Below are 20,819 nucleotides of genomic sequence, written 5' to 3' on the forward strand. Positions count from 1 at the left end.
ACCTTTGGGAAATGTGACCGGGGTCACAGACCTGCCCAATGGGAAGCCGGAGCAAGCCAGGCAGCCAATGGGGCGAGGCCCCGGGCTTAACGTCCTGCCCGCGTGCACCACGGCAACACATTGCTAGGATACCAGGGCAGGAATGCCCTCCGGCCTGTTGGAGAGGGGAGTATGTGAGCAGAGTGCGTAGTCAGTGGCGTCGGAGTTATCTGGGAGATCAAAGCAGGTCGACAGAGAGGGGTCTGGATCAGCTCTCTGTGCGCAACACTCCGTTTCACTCGCTCTGTGCAACACTCTGTTACACTCTCTTTGCGCAACACTCCCTGTTTCACTCTCTTTGCGCAACACTCCGTTTCACTCTCTTTGTGCAACACTCCGTTTCACTCTCTTTGCGCAACACTCCCTGTTTCACTCTCTTTGGATAACACTCCCCGTTTCATTCATTGCTGTGCTGTTACAAACAGGCACATGTGTATAACCACACACACACACACACACAAACACAGACCCTGTACAAAAATTGCAAGTCTTACAGACATGTAGGCATACACACACAGTTCTTGACTGGCTGTGTTCTTGACTGTGTTCCGTGTTCTTCACTGTGTTCCGTGTTCTTGACTGTTCTTAACTGTGTTCCGTGTCCTTTTGAGGGAAATAAAAAAAAAAAAAAAACAGTGCCACTGGACTTAGGCACTTCAACAATCGTCTCGTTACAATTAATCACCAGGTTACAGTTCACCGATTTCAGGAATGCAGCACGCACACACACAGAATGTGTTCTGCACACGGGCTCTCTGGCTGGTTCGGGCAAATACTTAACCAAGTGAACCTATTCCACACTGCCAGCAAAGCCCGGAGTGAGAGTGTATGAGAGAGAGAGAGAGAGAGAGAGAATAACACTAGGTCTTTTGTGTAACCTTTCCCCTCTCATACCTCTGTAATAGGCACCTGTTGAACACAGTCCAAGTCATGGAGACAGGTAGGCAGGCTTGGGGATGTGAATCACCCCTTAAACCACACACACACACACAGACACTAGTCACAACACAGTGTCTGGGAGTTGGAAGTGGGATTCCCTCCAGACTGGCTTTCATGCATGCAATCAAAGAGCGTCTTTGTGTCGCTAAAGGGGGGGGGGGGGGGGGGGGGGTTGTCCACACACCGCATTCACTCACACAAGGCCTTACCATAACAATCGGCCCCTAACATTACGCAGGCCTGCCTACGCAGCCAGACAAACATCCGGCCAGCCACAACTCTCACAGATCCACTTCAGTTCACAAAACTGACCTGCACATTTCAGTCTTACATTCCCTGTGCGCTTTTCCCAAGGGGCCTTTCAAATAGCCGTAGGAATTCATCTCATGAGCGGAGTTTACCTTCCGACCCAGTTGAGCTCTGATGTCACTACTGTCTGTCGTGAAGGACACCGGTTACTAGCTGCAAACGAATTCAACGAACGGACATGAAATCATTCTTCAGATCTATGCAATTCAACACAGTGAGCCTTCTGGGCTAATGGAATTAACGCATACACTATACATGAATGTGTGTGTGTGTGTGTGTGTGTGTGCTATACTTAGAGATAATCAAAGCCCTCAGTATTGGAACTGTCCACTAGTTGGAATCATGGCTAATATTCCCCCATCCAACACTCAAGTCTTTACGTACAGCACCTGCAATCAGTTAAAAATAAAAGACTGATTAACTGACGTGAAGCGAGTCGAACAGTGACATAACCATGCCGTAACGATTACGCACGGGGTCCTGGAAACAGAGGAAGGCCGGTTTCACATGTAAAAACGAAGCTAAGGCAAAGTACTGGAGTCACAACAATATGACAAGGTGGCATATTTTGTTCCCGGGCGTCGGGTGCATCGCATGCCCCCCGACTCGCGTGTTGCATTATTTATGGGATGCAGTACTGAGGTCTCCGCGGCAGACCAGAGCACACACGACAGCAGCCACAAAGGGCAGGCAGCAACCCAGGCTCCTGCACGGTCATACGCGAGCGCGAGCACACGCACACCTACACCTACACAGGATGTCCACGCAAACACACCCACACAAGCGGAGGTTAGAAAGGTTGTAACAGAAACGCAAGTTTCTAAACAGTAACATTTAAAGTGAGCATGCATGCACGCAAAGACACAGACGCGCTCTTTCCTTCGACACACGCCGCTCTCAGTCGCCTAACCCACGACGCAGGAAGCGCGTGCAGGCTTACGCCGCGCTTACCACGCGCGCGCTTCTAGGGTTTCGTGTCACGCGCTTTGGAAGGCGCGTGCAACCGACCGCAAGCGGAACTCAAGATCAACATTTTTGTCCTCAGACTGTGATGTCCCATATGGCGGCACAGTCATATAGGACTTTCCTACAATAAAAAAAAAAATTAAAACTTGAGATGTTTTCTCTCACTAGAGGTAAAAAGCAAAAGTAATAATATTATCAGAAGATCAAAACCAAAAAGAAAATGTAAAAGCAAATTCCTACTATCATTACTGTTGACACGTGTTCGTTATTAAACATGAACTAAGATATACTGCCCTCGCGCTCAGGGGTTTAATGGCTGCAAAAAATGATCAAAACAAACTTCGTCTTTTTATAAATAAAAGCGGGCATAGAGGCTTCACACCTGCAGGTGTTGTAGGTATCGTGGCAGCAGGGACAGTATCGATGGTTAGTGCAACATTTAGGACAGTAATCAGCAAGTTTGCAGTACAGAAATAAAACGAAGAACCACGTTAAACTGCGTGGATGGCTAGTATCACAGTTCATGCGTCTGTCTGTCTGTTTTGGCGTCAATTTACACCAAGGCGAGCACGCACTAATGTCACAAGAAAGCACGCTTCGTTTGAAACGATGCATCTCCACACACTGCTGAAGACTCGCGGATAAGTGAGTCCCATCACTGCCGGTACGAAGTGTGAGACGATCACGCGAATTGTACAGGCTGGCGCATCATTCGCGGAATCGGTTCCGTTAAGATGTCCGTCAAGGTCACTCACCCCTGCACGTTTGGCTGGATCCGCGTGTGAAGCGCCGAGTAGAAAGAGGGTGAAATTTGTCTTTTCACAGCCGCCAAAAAAACCCGATACCGCTTAGACGTTTCAACTTCTCCCTCAGGAGTTGTAGCTTCCACTGTTACGAGCTGGACTCAGCGCGCCACCTTGTGTCAGGTGCGAATATTCGCTCTTAGCAACAGGTGCTTTCTTTTTTTTTTTTCTTTTTTTTTCTTTTTTTGCGAGGTCGCCCGTCAGATTGTGTTGTTTACAAGAGCGGCGATATGGTGGCAAACGAAAAGCCCCACCCACGGCCTTGATGTGGAGTCACACAGCTTTGTTTTAAACTTCCGGTAGTCCTACATCGAAACCTATACAAAATCAAGCCTACATCCCTTGACAAAAAAATTAGCAATGAACCATAAAATTACATAAAATTAATAACAAACCTAAATTAATAATAAACATAAAATTAATTATATAAATCAAATACCAAAATGAATCAATTTGCCTGCTTGTTCTGTTTATTGTTGCCTTTTAAAATCTGCTTTGTCGGCTGTCTTTCACTGAGTAATGCAATGTCCGTCATATGAAACCTTTTTCCTGCGCAGTACCGTCATTAGTACATCATCTGCAGGTATTTAGAAAGCAGATAGAAACTTGCGCACATAAGCATTTAATACTAAAATCAATTATAAGCTACTGTTGATAGTTGTGCTGTCTATATTGTATGTACAGCTTCTAATGGGTGATTCAAGACGGGCTCCACCTGTTCCTTAGCCGCAGTTCCAAAACATGCCAACAGGTGGCAGCAATGGTGCGATTATATAAATTAGCCAGGTACATTTCACGGGGCTGTGACACGGAGATGTAGTCATTTGAAAATGGAAATTAGATCGTCAAAAAAATGGACAATTACTACTTCAGTATAAGAAAAGAAAAGAAAATTATATTACAAATGGGGAAACTAGTCAGTACTAATGTATGTCTCGATCAGAGAATAAACTAACGATATACATTTGAACAGCTAGAGTTTATTGATTGAATATGCAACCCGCGCTGAACGTCCATATGACTGACTGTACGCCACGACACTTCCAAAGACATTTCCTGTAGAATACCACCTTCTGCCTCTCTGATGCATATCTACACCCCAGTTCACAATCTGAAATTGAAAGGTGGTGGATTTTCCTCCAAAGCCAGTGTTACTCAGAGCTTTACTAATAGGATTGACTGCATGCTAATGCTTCCTTTAAAAGCTATGGATTGCTACTCAGTCCTTTCACATGCCAGCTAAAAATATGCTCTAGCAGCGCCACAGGGATAAAACAAATTTTTTTTCCCCTTAAAAGTGACTCCAGCCCGGCAACAGATCTGTAAAGTCCATCTGTCTCAGTGTAAGAGTGCTGCTTTCATTAGTATGTTATACGCAGTAACTGGCCCACCGTCAGTGTTCTTCCAGTGAGAAGCTGTCCCACACTCTTCTCAGGTGTAACTCCACTGACCTGGGTTAAGCTCTGCTGGCACACGACTGCTGGTAGGGTGGTGGGTGTAGGTCCCGCTAGCTTATGCCACCCAACAGCGTCGATCACCCTGCCACACACTGTTAGGCAACTCTCGTGTGTGTGTGTGTGTGTTTGTGTTTGTTTGTTTGTTTGTGTGCACGCACACATGTACAATGTCTCCCTCGCTGTGCTGATTACAGCAGGCGCTGGAGTAAGTGCCCTACAGTGCCAGCAGGGCGGGGTCACTGCCTTGACGTCACCAGCTGCCCAGTTCTAATTGAAACAGACACTAATCCAGCTCCTCTATAAAGCCCTTCTGGTAGAAGAAAAAGAAGAGAGAGAGAGAGAGAGAGAGAGAGAGAGAGAGAGAGAGAGAGAGATGAAGAGGAGGAGACGTGAGGGAGGGTGAAAAGTGAGAGAGATGAATGGAAAACAGCATGTCAGATGTGGTTAGCTGAAAGAAGAGCAGACCGGTGGGCTTGCTTTGGGACAGAGCCTTACTGTGAGTACATCGCCTGCTTCTCACGCCAACACTACTCTGTGCTGACCTACGGTAGAGCTCCGTGGAGCAGATCCAGAACCAGCCTTTTCCAGTTCTGCTCCTTGTCCTGGGCAGCACCCTGGAGAACCAGAACCTCCCACTGGAGCCTACAGAGGGGGGGAGCTGTGGGAAGCGCCCCACTCTGGCCCTCATCCTGTCCAGCTTGGAGCACTTCAGTGACCCAGGAGACCCAAGTATCTCCATGGATGGGTAGGAGAACATTTGATGCTTCTGTTTGAGGGAGAGAGCGAGAAAGAGAGAGAGAGAGAGAGAGATACAGTGCAGGTGGTTAATGTGTGTGGTATATTAATGTAGTGAATGCTGATTTTGTTATGTTCTTCTGAACATATGGGGCAAAAAAATAAAAAATAATATATATATATATATATATATATATATATATATATATATATATATATATATATATATATATATAAACCCAAACAAAATAAGTGCAGCACACTAAGTGCAGAGGTGTGAAAGGCATGTTATTGAGTGTTCTGAGTGTATAAATAACCAACTCAAAACCCCCTTCCGAGGTTCAGCTGCTTTCCAAAGCTGTTACTTACCGATCCGGAGATTCCCCCCTCCGTTTGCTTAACTACTGCACGTAGCCTTGGTGATGAGGAATGACCTCCTCACCTGGGGTGGGGTGGGGGTGGGGGTGGGGGTCGTTGTTCAGACCTCTTGAGACCTAATCAGTTTACCACATCATTGTTACCCTACACCCAAACCGAAATTAGCTCCAGTAACCCCTGAACCCGGCTTCACATGCAACCGCTGTGCAGCGAGTAACCAATAAAGCATTAAAGTTACATGTTCAGGGTCTTTATTTATTTAGTCATCTAAACCTGACAAAAACAGGATTACTGACCCAACACAGCTAGGCACACAGCATATTTGTGCATACTCCCCTTCTGATGTCCCTGATGGATTGACCCACTCAATGGTTGAATTGTAAAAAAATAAATAAATTGGGGGGGATTAAATAAGAACATTTTACTCTGAAATTAAACAATTATATTTTACTCTGATCATGAACTCATTTATAGATTGAAGAACTTACACATAGACTGAATTAAAATATTGATAATAGACATCTTACCTGATATCATATAGCAAAATTGATCACAAGGGATCAATTGATCTAACCTTGCTTCTCCGCTCATCCTCTGACGGTGTCACAGATGCAGAGGACAAACGGAAGTTTAACGAACGAGGTTAAAGAGTTTTTTTCCTTCTTTTTTATCTAACAAGACATATCTCAGCATGCTTGACTGACAGCGTCATGGATCACAGTTTCCTTTAAGAACTCCCTGCTATCACCATCTGAAGCTGCTCGTAGCCTGGGCATAACTTTGGACAACCAGTTTGTCCTTCTAGCAGATTTCACCTTTGTAACATATGAAGGATTCGGCTCTTTCTCTTGCAGGACGCCGCCCAGTAGTGAGTTGCAGTCTCTTGTCATCTCAAAGCTACTTGCTGGTCTTCCTCTAAGTGCCATCAGACCTCTACAACTTGTCTAGAATGCAGCAGCACGTGTGGTCTTCAATCTTCCGAAGTTCACAAGTCACTCCACTGCTGCGCTCCCTTCATTGGCTTCCAATAGCTGCCCGCATCAGATTTAAAACCTTGATGCTCACCTACAAAGCCAAAAATGGTCCAGCCCCTCCATGCATGATGTCAGTGGTCAAAGCCCAATCTGTACCTTGAGTACTTCGAACCTCAAGTACGGCCCGGCTTGAAATACCATGCTTCAAGTCTCATGGAAGACAAGCATGGCGACTATTCTCTGTCTTCAAACGCAGACTGAAGCCTGATCTTTTTATGGAATATTTATGGCATTTACACTTTAGCACGTATAATTTGATATTTTTCGTTATCGCACTCATCATTGTCTGATATAGAGCTCATACTTGTTTCACACTTCTAGCTATCAGCATAGATCCCTGTATTTCAACAGTATTCTAGTTCAATGGTCTTGTACTCGATCTTGACCTCTAATCTACTGTACTGGCTAGGGTGTATTCTGTGAATAAATGATAAAGCACTTTTGTAAGTCACTCTGGATAAGAGCTTCTGCTGAGTGTAAATGGCAATTGAAAGATGTTCTGGTAGTGACACATGATAAGCAAAAAAAGGCTAACCACTTAGTGAAACCTTGTTCCTTATACTATATTATTATAAAGCATGTCCTTTCAGAACTCTGATAGCAATAACTGCATACTACCAACTTTTAGTTGAGGTGTGATGTATAGTATATTCCAGGTAGCTACAGATGTCTGACATGCCAAATACAGTCATGTCTCTGTGTGCAGTGGTCTTACACCCCACAACCAAGAACCAAACAATGCAAAAGGTTCAGAACAGTTTCTGAAGGCTAAAAATGATATGCCACTCAGCCCAAACAAAGGGGGCCCTATACTCAGATTGACAGGGCCCAAATGAAGGGGGCCCTATACTCAAAAAGTTGAAAGTCGGCATGTGTTCAGTGCATTCATCTTTCCTTTCCTGGCTGGCTCATTTTAAATAGCTCTTGCAAGCCTAGATGAAACTCCCATGACATGACAACCAGACACTCACACACATACACACAAAAGTGGAAGGAGGATCATGTTCGTCAGAGAGCTTTTGAGCTCCTTTTAATCCCTATCAAACTCCTCTGGAGATCATAAACAAATCTGAAACCAAAGGGGAAAAACTCTCTCTCTCTCTCTCTCTCTCTCTCTCTCTCTCCCCATCTCTCTCTCTCTCTCCATCTCTCTCTCTCTCTCTCTCTCCATCTCTCTCTCTCTCTCCATCTCTCTCTCTCTCTCTCTCTCTCTCTCTCTCTCCATCTATCTCATTCTCATTATTTCTCTCTCTCACAAAGACACAAACACAAATGACATTATTTCTCTACTTAGCTAAAGAACTTGACACACTCTAAATTTTTCACCAAAATCAGTCCATCTGACATATTTGACTTATTTCCACTCTCTAGTCACATTGCCTCAAAAAATAACAGGGCCTCAAAAGATATCCATTTAATTTTGAGAAAGAAATATTTGAAAATATTAGAAGATTGTACTGCAAGTCCATCTTCAAAGATGATTCCAAATCCTCAGGCAAACATGAAAAACACACAGACAGAGAGACAGACAGAGAGACCATCCCTGGCATTTAGCTCCGTAAGGTTCAGTCCAGCTCTGATTTATGGAGTGCCAGGGAAGTGGTGTATGCTAGAAAGCCCAGTGGGTATGGAAGCTGGTATCTCCCTTGTTTTGTAGACCACAGTTCACTCCTTTAATCCACTTGTAACAACAGCATGACTACGGGAAGACGTAATTCATTCAGCTATGATCAGACACAGAGCCATTAGGCACAGATCAGCTGTGACCATGGTTCTTAGCTAACTGGGCCTGAGTTCGGAGGCAGTCAGAGAGTCACGTAAGGGAGGCTCAATCTGTTACGTTTCACTGTATGTCGCAAAATGCTGCAGATAGAGAAAGTATTAATAGAGTGGGTGTTCTCATTCACCACCACCACCAAGTCTGATCTAGACAGTTTGGCTCTTTCTGTCTGGGGCCCATTGTGAGATGCAGAAGAACACAAGGCACATGGCCATCTCCCTGATCCACTGTCACTGTGTTTGCTGAACTAACAGGGGAATGAGAAATGTGTAGAAAATCTGTAGTATATGTAGAAAGAGGCGTGTATCTGTGTGTGAGAGAGAAAGCGGAGCAGAGGATAACAGACACACACACACACACACACACACACACATACACACATATACACTCACACACGCACTCACACACACACACACACACACACACGCACGCACGCACGCACACACACGCACGCACACACACACGCACATATGCATGCACACACACACACATATGCACACACACACACATATACACTCACACACACACACATGCACACATACACACACGCACGCACACACACGCATGCGCACGCACACACGCACGCGCATGCACACGCGCGCACACACAAACACACACACATATGCACACACATATATACACTCACACACACACACACACACACACACATATACACTCACATACGCACACACACATACACACACACACACACGCGCACACACGCACACATATGCATGCACACACACACACATATGCACGCATGCACACACACACACACACATACACTCACACACACACACATGCACACGCACACACACGCACGCACACACACGCGCGCACACACAAACACACACACATATGCATGCATGCACACACACACACAGTAAACCCTTTTTTCTTTATATTTTATGTAGATGCATGCGGGACCTAAGTGCCCAGGATTCAGGCATGTTTGAAATTCCACTACCAGAAACAGAGGAGAGGCCCTTTAAGGTACCCAACAACCCAGCACGTGTTCAGCTCAGTAGGGAGAAGATCTCTAACATGAACACTAGTACACAAACTACAATCACTGAACTCTATGGACACAAACCACCATCCATTTACATCTACCTATGTCTGCCTGTCTGTCTGTCTGTATGTCATCCTGGGAGCCATCCATCCACCCATCTATCCATCCATCCATCCATTTACTTTCTGCTCTCTCTCCCTCCCCCTCTCTCTCTCTCTCTCTCTCTTTCTCTCTCTTCCTCTTGCTCTACCTCTCCCCCTCTGTAGATCTTCCCAGATCCGGTGGAGGTGGAGGTGGTGCTGACCCTGGAGGGACCACAGGCTCAGGTGGAGCAGGGGAAGGAGCGCCTGCCCTCCATCGTGGTGGAGCCGGTGGACGTGAGCGATGTGGAGAGCGGTGAGCTGCGCTGGCCCCCGCAGCCCGCAGACACCGAGGAGGGCGAGCGGGGCACCCCGCCCGCTGCCATTGCTGATTGGGTGGAGGGCAAACAAGGTCAGGAGGAGGACAAGGATAGCGAGGAGCAGGGCGAGGAGGAAGAGTCCTCTGTGTTCGTCAATAATGAGCAAAACGGCCCTCTTCTAGGTAGGTTTGGATACGGGCTCTTCTGAGGTCCTGCAGAACATGTTTGGTTTCACCAGACCTTCATTTCCCTTCTTCAGTCAAATCCTTCAAACTCCTACTGCAGTAAAAGGTTGCTTGTTAAAAACAATGTTTAAAATGTTAAAAATCTGAATCACTGAAAAACCTGCAGGCCCTTGCAGACCTCCTCTTTGTCTCACCATATCCTTTGAACCATCCATTTTCCTCAACATTTGACCCCTCCCACCATCTCTGTGCTACAGACCTCCTTCCTCAACATTTGACCCCTCCCACCATCTCTGTGCTACAGACCTCCTTCCTCAACATTTGACCCCTCCCGCCATCTCTGTGCTACAGACCTCCTTCCTCAACATTTGACCCCTCCCGCCATCTCTGTGCTACAGACCTCCTTCCTCAACATTTGACCCCTCCCGCCATCTCTGTGCTACAGACCTCCTTCCTCAACATTTGACCCCTCCCGCCATCTCTGTGCTACAGACCTCCTTCCTCAACATTTGACCCCTCCCGCCATCTCTGTGCTACAGACCTCCTTCCTCAACATTTGACCCCTCCCGCCATCTCTGTGCTACAGACCTCCTTCCTCAACATTTGACCCCTCCCACCATCTCTGTGCTACAGACCTCCTTCAGCTGAGTGACTACAGTGATGACACTCCAAGCCTGTCTCCTGAGAATGCATCTGCATTAACCTAAACGTCTGCACCTGAGTCCACTCCTGGGGACCTCTGGGGAGCCCGGGTGGAAACCCCAGATGAGAGAAACCCTTTGGGGCCCTTTTCAGACAGTTAACGGATTGGTTCATTACTTAATGGGTAGAATATAGTGATTTCAGTCTTAAAATAATAGATCTTTAGTACCAGGACAGAAAATGTCAATCCATGTGATAGAACCTGGAGCTCTGTAGAACCAGGAGCTGTGGTCCACAAATACCAGATTTAGAGTCAGCGGCATTGATGTAGGGAGATTATGGTGTGATTTTTAACTTAGGCCAACCATATTACTATTACTAATCAAGGGCCTCCTAAATGTAGAAAATATCTAAAAGAAAGATCATACGATTTAATTACATAATCTGTTTTTAAAGCTCTTACTACTTAATTACATAATCTGGCTTTAAAGACGATAATATTTAATTACAAACTGTGTCATTAAAGATCATACTTCTTAATTACACACTGTGGCTTTAAAGATCAGAGTACTTAAATACACACTATAGCTTTAAAAATCATAGTACTTAATTACATACACTGGCTTTAAAGATCATACTACTTAATTACACACTCTGGCTTTAAAGTAAATGCTTCCTAGAAGGTCATGTCATATTCCTCATAGGTTTCAGCTAGTGTACCTGTCCAAGAGCAAACCTACAATAAACAGCAGCTTTCCAAAGGGCAACTCTGGCTAAGGTATCAGCTAAGCAGTGTATTTTATGTTCTAATCAGTGTCATTCATTTTGTAAGCAGTGCATTTTATGTTTTCTGTACATTTTTGAAGCTGTTCCTGTTTTGGAGAGTCTCTCTCTTCTCATCTGTGGTCAGTGAGAAACTTTCATAGCCACACAGCAATATTAATAAATTCATTTGAATAAACACATGAGTATATGAGCCTATTATTGCTTGCACAACTCATAAAAGAACGAGCGTCCCCAACCTGGAGCCACAAAGTAGCAAGAATACTGTGTCATTGTATAATATTAATGTTAGCTTAGCCTTCACTGGATCTAAGGGGCGTAGCCCAAACTCTGTAAAACCAGACCATTATCTCACTTCCAGCAGTCTTTACTGTTGGCACAATGCATTCTGGTCGATAGAGTTCTCCTGGCATCTGCCCAGCTCAGATTCATCCATCGGACTGTCGGACAGGAAACCCATTTCATAAAGCTCCAGACTGACAGTTCTCGTGCTGACGTTGTTTCCAAAGGCAGTTTAGATCTCTGCAGTGAGCGATGCACCAGAGGACAGGCGATATGTACATGCTACGTGCTTCGGCTCACAGCAGCCACTCCCTGTGTCTTTGTGTGGTCTACTGTGTCGTGACGGAGCTGTGTTGCTCCTACACACCTACATCTCATAATAATAACATTTACCTGTTGCAAAGGTGACATCATCACAACCTATGCTACGGCCCATGTTTGTCTATGAGTGTATGGCTGTGTGTTCAATTTTATACCTCTTAGCAGTGGGTGTGGCTGAAACATCTGAACTCAGTAAATGAGGAGGAGTGTCCACGTTGGTTTGGGCTCGTCCTCCGGTTCCGCATTTCACGAACGTCTTTTGTTTATTTTTTTCTGGACTCTGTTGGACTCGACCGGACTCTATTGGACTCTGTTGGACTCTACTGGACTCTAGTGGACTTTCTCGATATAAGAAAAGAATGGGATTAGGTAGGCAGGCCTCTTTGAAGGAAGGTTAGGCAGCGACAGAAAGATGTACAACCTGCTGTGTGATCGTGAGCGCCCCCTGCAGTGCTGCAGTCAAAGATCCCGTCCCCCAAGGCATGCTTCATCATCCTCGTGCCAGGTGAAGGTGACGGTCAAAGTGCAATAAAATGTTTCTGCATGGTAACATGTTCATTCGGAGGATTGCTGTCTTCCTCGGCCACTATTTGCCATTTTCCTTTAAGTGAAGAAGGAAAGAAGTAAAAGGAGTCAAGGATACAGTCACATGCAAGTTTGGTCCAACATTAGCCTTCACAACTTATAACCTGCACATACTGCACACAATATCTATGAATGAAGTGTCACCTATATAGTGCCTTTCTCAGGACCCAAAGGACACTTTACAGTCAGAACGCAGCTTTTACATCTGTGCAGTTACACTGTGTGCATAATTATTGCAGAGTATTTTTGACCACACCACTTTTATGCATATTTTCCAACTCCAAGCTGTATAAACTTGAATGCTTATTGGATTTAAGCATGTCAGGTGATGCGTATTTGTCTAATGAGAGAGAGTGCGGAATTATTAGGCTGCTTCTTTTTCTCAGGAAAAATGGGCCAAAAAAAGAGATTGTAAAAAGTCTTTAAATCGCTGAGGTATGGGGGGCGTGATGTCAGAACCATCAAATGTTTTGTTTCAGATATTTACCTGACACTTTTATCCAAAGCAACTTACAATTACAACTGAGTACAACTTGAGCACTTGAGGGTTAAGGGCCTCACTCAGGGGTCCAACAGCGGCTACATTACAGTGGAGGGGCTTGAACCATCAACCTTTTGTTTACTAGGCAAGTACCTAGTACTCATAGTAGTAGTTCCTGAACTGCAACCTACCTGGAGTGCCAAGATGTTCTAGGTATTCATTACTCAGACACTTGGTGATGGTAAGGAAGGCTGAAACCGAGCACCACTGAACAAGACACATTGGGTGAAACATCATGACTGGGCCAAGAAAGGCAGATTTTTCAAAGGTTTTCTGGACTGATGAGGCGAGAGCGACTCTTGACGGACCTGATGGACGGGACCGTGGCTGGATCAGTAACGGGCACAGAGCTCCACTTCAACTCAGACGTCAGCAAGGTGGAGGTGAGGAACTGCTATGGGCTGGTATTATTAACGATGTGCTAATCGGACCTTTTCAGGTTGAAGATAGACTCAAAATCAACCAGTTTTTAGAAGACATTTTCTTCAAGCAGTAGTACAGGAAAAAGACTTTCAAGAAGACCGTGATTTTTGTGCAGGACAATGCTCCATCGCATGCATCAAAGTACTTCACTGCATGGGTAGCCAGTAAAGGCCATGAAGATGAAAAAATAATAACATGGCTTCCTTCCTCATCTGACCTAAACCCTATTGAGAACTTGTGGTGAAGGAAAACAGTACAGCTCTCTGAACAGTGTCTGGAAGGCTGTGGTTGCTGCTGCACAAAAAGCTGATCGTCAGCAGACTAAGAAACTGACAGACTCCTTGAATGGAAGATTGATAACTTATTGAAAAGAACGGTGGCTATATTGGTCACTGATTTATTTTTTTTTAATGTCAGAAATGTTTATTGATAAATTTTATTTGTTTATTATTTTCATTTGAACAGATGAAAATAAACAAGTGAGATGGGGAAAGGTTCTGTGTTTCATTTAGTTGCATAATAATTCTGCACACTAATAGATAGACATAAATATTCTCACAAGGCCAAAACCTCACTTTTACTATCTTAAATATTCAGATTTGAGGTTTATTAACATTTTGGATAGACCAAGAGCACTGTAGTTGTTCAATAATAAAATGAATACAACTTGCCTAGTAATTGTGCAAACAGTGTATTTAACAAATATAATGTCATGTGACATTAAATTCAAAGCTTTGCACTGTGAGTTCTTTGGCAATTGTTTCCTTCCTGCGTGCATAAGGCAAGGCTGCACTGATCCACACACAGGAGAGATCGCCCCTAAAGAGGACTCGCAGCTGACGCTGTCAAGACACTGTTCATCTAGCAGGTGAAAGCTCACACACAGGTGGGTGACAAAAATTAACATAATTAATTAATTAGTGTTAATTATGTATGCATTACTGTCTCACTGTTTTGCACAGGATGCAAGTTTATTATCTCCATAGACTGTAGTCTATATTTCTCTATTCTTTCAGACAAAAGGAGGAATGTTTTTTTTCTCTTTTTATTCCCATTTAATGTTACTGTGTTCTTTGGTGATTTGCATGTTAAATACCTGCTATTGATTGTATCCTTCCATGCTGAAAACTTCATGTGGTGGCAGAGGAAACTTAACTGAGACTTCGCTGACCAAGCTGACTTAACAGAAAAGGGTGTCAGAGATGTGTTGAACAGTCACATACAACAGTTCCAATGAACTCAAATTAACTATGGACTTTTTGACCAAGTTTTGGCTAATATTCCGGGCTAATATGTTATCTAGGTAAATATAACAGCCTGGTTATGAGTGCACGCAGAAAAGATCCAGTTGAAGCGATAAGACATTCGTCTAATATTAGTCTAATATCACTCTAAGGTTTTTCAAAAATTCTTTGGGCTGCAAAGTTTAGGTTTTCCCCTGTAATATACTGCATATCAGGTCCTGGTGCTGTGGGTGACATTATCATTAGTATTCCAGCTTCCCCTTTAAACAGCGTTCAGTGGACGAATGTCCCTAAGGAGGGTTGACAAGAGGAAACTACATGGTAGTTTGGGAAATCTTCAACCTCTCAGCTCACTTCCTTCTTTTCCCTTTTGCTCTTTGTTATGATCGCAGTTAAAATGGACTACTACGAAGAGTTTGACTTTGACATTTTGTACAACAACTCCACCCTGCACCCGTGCATCAAGTTCAACAACTGCACGTTCCTCGAGGAGGGAGGCGTGTCTGTCATGGGCTGGCGTCACACCGTCGCCCTGGTCTGCTATGGCCTCGTCGTCCTGTTGGGCGTCCCCGGCAATGGCCTGGTGGTGTGGGTGACGGCGTTCCGGATGCCGCGCTCGGTGAACGCGCTGTGGTTCATGCACCTGGCCCTGGCCGACCTGCTGTGCTGCCTGTCGCTGCCCCTGCTCATGGTGCCGCTGGCCCAGGATCTGGACTGGCCCTTCGGCCTTGTGGCCTGCAAGATCCTGCCCGGCCTGCTCTACATGATGATGTTCTGCAGCGTGCTCCTGCTGACCCTCATCAGCCTGGACCGCTGGCTGCTGGTGTCCCAGCCGGCCTGGTGCCAGAACTGGAGGCACCCGCGCTGGGCCAACTGGGCCTGCCTCTGCACCTGGCTCCTGGCCCTGCTGGCCAGCCTACCTCAATTCATCCATACCATGCTGGTCACGCAGCAGTCCAAGAAGATGTGCCTCGCCGGCTACAACAGCCATGCCCAGGCTTGGGGTTCCGTCCTCGGCCGCGTCCTGCTGGGCTTTCTGGTGCCGTTCCTGGTGATCAGCATGAGCCACTGGAAGGTGTACCAGAGGGCGGGGAGCGGGCCGGGGCGGCATTGCAGCCAGCGCTCGGCGCGCACCCTGCGGGTGATCCTCGCCGTGGTGCTCAGCTTCTTCCTGTGCTGGATGCCGCTGCACGCCGTGGACATCGCCGAGCTGGTGCTGCACAATGCCGACGCCAATGCACACGCCAAGGCTAACCTGCACCTGGCCCAGGTGCTAGCGCTCTGCCTGGCGTACTTCAACAGCTGCCTGAACCCGCTGCTCTACGTGTGCCTGGGCCGGAGCTTCCGGGAGAGCATCACCAAGTCGCTGCGAAGCGTGCTCCAGTTCGCCTCTGAGGGGCCAACACCAGGCCTCAGCATGACAGCTCACACCAAGAGCACCACTGACACCAACACGCTGATGGCAGGGGTCAAACCCAGCTGAGAAGGCAGCTCCCGCCGAGTGACGCCGAGTGGCAGCGGTCCTGGGGCACGTAGATGTAAAGATCATGTTGAGAAGGCAGAGGGATTCAGTGTGGCTGTGAAGGTCCTTCATGGTTTTGGCACTACTGGGCTTTTGAGAATGATTTTAGTGACTTTCCTGATAACCCTAATGAGGTTCCACTCCTGACCCCGAAAACAGGCACTCTTACACTCTTACAGGGTGTCTTTTCCCTGGTATAAGGCCTTTACTAATTAGGTTAATTAGGCTACATAAATCATGCAGTTTAATCAAGATAAGATATGAAGAAGAATATGGTAGCATATGAATCATATGAAACAGAATGTTATTACATTATATATTATAACAAGAAAATTTGCTTTTGTTCTTTGTATTCAACCATTTATCGATCTAGCGTATCAATATATCAATCTAATATATTCATAGCTCTCTCTCTGTGTGTGTGTGCGTGTGTGTGTGCGTGTGCGTGTGTGCGTGTGCGTGTGTGCGTGCGTGCGTGCGTGTGTGTGTGTGTTGTGCAAGCAGCATATTTAGGATGTTATGAAAAAGTGGTGATACATGCTGGGTGAGATGGTGGTGGTGCTTTGACAGATAAGCATATAAATTCGACATGACATAAAAGAGCTCCAACCAATTATGTCATGAAAAAACAACAGGTGTAAAATTGTGCTGTCGTTTAACGCAATACCCTCAAGAAAATGTGAATTATGTCATCAGTCAGTACCTACTTAAATATTCATTAGCCACAAAATGGCCCCAAACACCGCATTGATTAGCACCTTTGATATGGTGCTTTTCCCACAAGCACCACACGCAGGACAAAACCTGGTTTAACAAGCAGCACAGAGCATCTGTTCTGCTAGTAGCATCAGCAGTGTTTCCAGAGCAGTGTGCAGTGCATAGGTGAAAATTGATTTTAACAATGTTAGTATGAAGTCTTCATTCAAAGTAATAAACTTTAACATTTAACAGCATCTTAATTAGATTTCTGGTTGGCAACAGGAAGAAAGTGAGGGGTGACACAGCGGTTTAATGGACTGCACTTAGGAGTGATATAAAGCTATGTTAACAGTTAAAATACCTCTTACCCAACCACCCTATTCACCACAGGCACATGACCGCCCAGCTAAATATACCAGCACGCCATAGTAGCCCTTTGTAAGTAAATCAACAAGAGAAATAAATTGAAACAAGGAAGAGGTTTCGAAACCCTCGTAACTTGCCAATACCATTTGTCACTTCCTTAGTGCTCGGCAAGGGGAAGTGTTTTAATCCGTATGCACACAGATCCAAAACCTCACATTTACTCGAGGATCTCAAACTGCTCTTCTTGAGCTTTTGTTAATTTATTTATTAATAACCACTGATCTTAATATTGACCTTTGATAAACCTTCCTATTAACTACATAGCATGTTGCAGATTCTACACATAAACATAACCATGCCTTCAATCTGATTATAACATCCCATGACTTGGATAACAATCTGCAACAGGAATGATGTGAAATCATTTTTTAAAAATGCCCTTTAATTGATGATTCCATGGTAACTCCCAAAGTCTTCTGTGACTCATGACTCTAGACAAGTGTGACAATTATAAAGTTTTTTGTAGCAAAATACACCCTTTCAGATTTCTGCTAAAGGACCATAAACACTTACTAAAGTGATTTCACTTCTCCGACTGCTCACTAGATCACTAGACCTTGACCCCTCTTTTCTCAGCAACTATACTCTAGTTTCAAGTATTCACTACTCCCTACACAAACACATTAACAGCTGATCTCTATTCATTTATGCAATTGTCTGTTCTAACATCTTTAATTAGCTATTTCACTGTTTTGCTTTTTTTGTGTGTGGATCATTTGGATTGTAAGACCACTTCTTACAATTCTTAATAAATCTAGAGTGAATCATGATCATCTATGTCTATCGGCTCTTTCAAATCTTAGGCTCGGCATTATTTGACATACATATGTCACTACAGGCCAAGAAAATGACTCAATATAACATTTATTAATGCATCTATAGCCACTAAACTCGTGTCGGAAATATCATCTTTACGATATGAGCGCATATGAACGCCACCACAACGTCGGATTTATTAGTGGGAAACTTGGATTTTTCGACCACGCCCAAACAAAACGTCACACTGGCTGCAGGTATGGATGCTGCTCCTGCAGTAGCTTATTGGTAGTTTTACTAATCAGAAGAACCCTAATGCGTGTCCTGTTTGCTTCGTTTTCTTTCAGTAAGACAAAATGCACTTCCTGTTTTTGATGAGACAAAAACTAAAGCAAAAACAAAAGGAGTTTCTTATGGCGTCCATTATCCCCAGACCGCCAGAAACAGGGTGTAACCTTTCTATAGCGAGCACTATCGTTGCCTATGAACTATACTTACCTGTGCACTGCGGTTACCTGTGCAGTGTGGTTACCCGTGCACTGCGGTTACCTGTGCAGTGTGGTTGCCTGTGCAGTGTGGTTATCTGTGCACTGTGGTTACCTGTGCACTGTGGTTACCTGTGCACTGCGGTTAACTGTGCCTTTTAGATCTGATTTTTATGCTTTTGCGGTCTCACCCCATTGTACCTGTATCTGATTAGCTTTGATTAACTGTGCAGTGTGGTTATCTGTGCACTGCGGTTAATTGTGCAGTGTGGTTACCTGTGCACTGTGGTTATCTGTGCAGTGTGGTTACCTGTGCACTGCGGTTAACTGTGCACTGCGGTTAACTGTGCAGTGTGGTTACCTGTACACTGTGGTTATCTGTGCAGTGTGGTTACCTGTGTCTTTTAGATCTGATTTTAATGCTTTTGTGGTCTCACCCCATTGTTCCTGTATCTGATTAGCCTTAATTAGTCTGTAATTAATCATTTACATTTTTTGTTCATTGTTAATGTTAATTTTTGTTGTATTTTATCTTATTTTAATCTATTTTATTCAATGTCTACTATAGCTTTCAAGTTGTTTGAAAAAGATCATTTCTTCAAACAGTTTGAACACTCCCAAAGCTCTAGGTGCATTTCCCCAAATACATCACCTGCGTGGGACCATAGTTTACCTGCAAAAGTTTGTAGCTTACCCAAACCATTGAACTCATGCTTCAAAATGGAGTAATTGCTTCAGTAAATACGTTAGTGACGAAATTCATTGATGATAAAACATTTTTGATGTTTTGTCACTATGGCAGCAACCCTGGAAGCATTCCTTGAATACAAGTATAGACCTTTCACTGCCTTTTTATTGACACTGAAGACTTTTCTACACCATTGTGTCATTTTCCTCTAAAGGCAAATGGCACTCACATTTCCATGTAACTTGTTTATTTGGACAGTAACTGTGAATATATTTCCACGCAGTAAACAGCGAAAGAGAGAACTTATACTGCACAATACAATAAAACATGAAAATACATGAAAATATGTGCTGTTGAAACTAACAAAACTATGACAACTACAGAAATAGGCATTACTGCACTACAGGCTGTAGTCACCTCACTGAATATCCTGTCAACCTGCATGTCTGCCCAAAGATTGTTTCCCATGTACTGCAAAAGAAAACTCTTCTTGCATGTTGCAACCATCCTCCCCTGCAATGCTCTGCTCCGATTTCATCACCACAGGCACAACAAGCAGAGAAATTTGGTCTTGAGGCTGGTGATCATATACTTCTCACCTCCACTCTGAAAGGAATTCCTCAGCTGGTCCCAGAATGGAGACTGTGGAACCAGGAACTCCATCAGCATCCTTTGATGGACAGAGAACCATTCCCTGTTGACGTTTGCGCAGCAGAAGTTTACATTATGCCACACAACTACAACATTTGGCTTGTCACGTCTTACCAAACCTCTTTCAGGCAATGGTAGGTGGTCTAAGGGTCTATGCTGTGTGCACTCCATTCTCAGATCATAAGACAGTGAGTCTATTATATTTCAACCAGGTCTCCTGCCTTTGTTCCAATTCAAGCCTCAAGTCTCATTCACAAGGGTATGAGGGAGTTCCATTATTCTCTGTATACAGTAAACTAAATATCAAATCAGTTTTATTCTGGAATCAGTTATAGATAAGTACAAATGTTCAGCAACTTCAAAGTACATAGAGGTCTACTCACTGTACATATACACAGGTCTACACACTGCACATATACACAGGTCTACACACTGTACATTTGCACAGGTCTACACACTGTACATATGCACAGGTCTACACACTGCACATATGCACAGGTCTACACACTGCACATATGCACAGGTCTACACACTGTACATATACACAGGTCTTTACACTTTACATATACACAGGCCTACACACTGTACATATGCAGAGGTCTACATACTGCACATATACACAGGTCTACACACTGTACATATACACAGGTCTACACACTGTACATATACACAGGTCTAGACACTGTAAGAATACACTAGTCTACACACTGTGAGAACAGAGCTAGGACAGAGCA

The 20,819-nt window shown here is 44.6% G+C and overlaps 3 protein-coding genes across 10 annotated transcripts in view; 2 read left to right on the top strand and 1 right to left on the bottom strand.

Annotated features, from left to right (window-relative positions):
* The window catches only part of veph1 (ventricular zone expressed PH domain-containing 1), a 63,349-nt gene extending 60,243 nt beyond the window's left edge, over positions 1-3,106 (bottom strand). For all 7 annotated transcript variants that reach the window (XR_004775868.1, XR_004775869.1, XM_035525139.1 and 4 more), the window contains exon 1: positions 3,009-3,106. The gene's annotated coding sequence lies outside the window, so the exon portion shown is untranslated. The remainder of the gene's footprint in view (positions 1-3,008) is intronic.
* A 1,780-nt stretch (positions 3,107-4,886) lies between these two features.
* On the top strand, positions 4,887-10,698 carry lbhl (LBH regulator of WNT signaling pathway, like). Of its 2 annotated transcripts, XM_035524898.1 has the most exons (5): positions 4,887-5,009; positions 5,124-5,258; positions 9,355-9,433; positions 9,719-10,034; positions 10,295-10,698. In XM_035524898.1, exons 2-5 carry the CDS (start codon positions 5,251-5,253, stop codon positions 10,360-10,362), a joined length of 471 nt encoding a protein of 156 aa, XP_035380791.1. In that variant the 5' UTR covers positions 4,887-5,009; positions 5,124-5,250; the 3' UTR covers positions 10,363-10,698. The 2 variants fall into 2 exon arrangements, with proteins under 2 accessions (XP_035380791.1, XP_035380790.1); XM_035524897.1 differs by having other exon boundaries at positions 4,887-5,258.
* A 3,693-nt stretch (positions 10,699-14,391) lies between these two features.
* Positions 14,392-18,258, top strand: LOC113587920 (C5a anaphylatoxin chemotactic receptor 1). The gene is made up of 2 exons (XM_027026870.2): positions 14,392-14,500; positions 15,251-18,258. Exon 2 carries the CDS (start codon positions 15,256-15,258, stop codon positions 16,339-16,341), a length of 1,086 nt encoding a protein of 361 aa, XP_026882671.2. The 5' UTR covers positions 14,392-14,500; positions 15,251-15,255; the 3' UTR covers positions 16,342-18,258.
* The last annotated feature ends 2,561 nt before the right edge of the window (positions 18,259-20,819 follow it).

The sequence above is a fragment of the Electrophorus electricus genome, chromosome 4 (assembly GCF_013358815.1).
Source record: "Electrophorus electricus isolate fEleEle1 chromosome 4, fEleEle1.pri, whole genome shotgun sequence".
NCBI lineage: Eukaryota > Metazoa > Chordata > Actinopteri > Gymnotiformes > Gymnotidae > Electrophorus > Electrophorus electricus.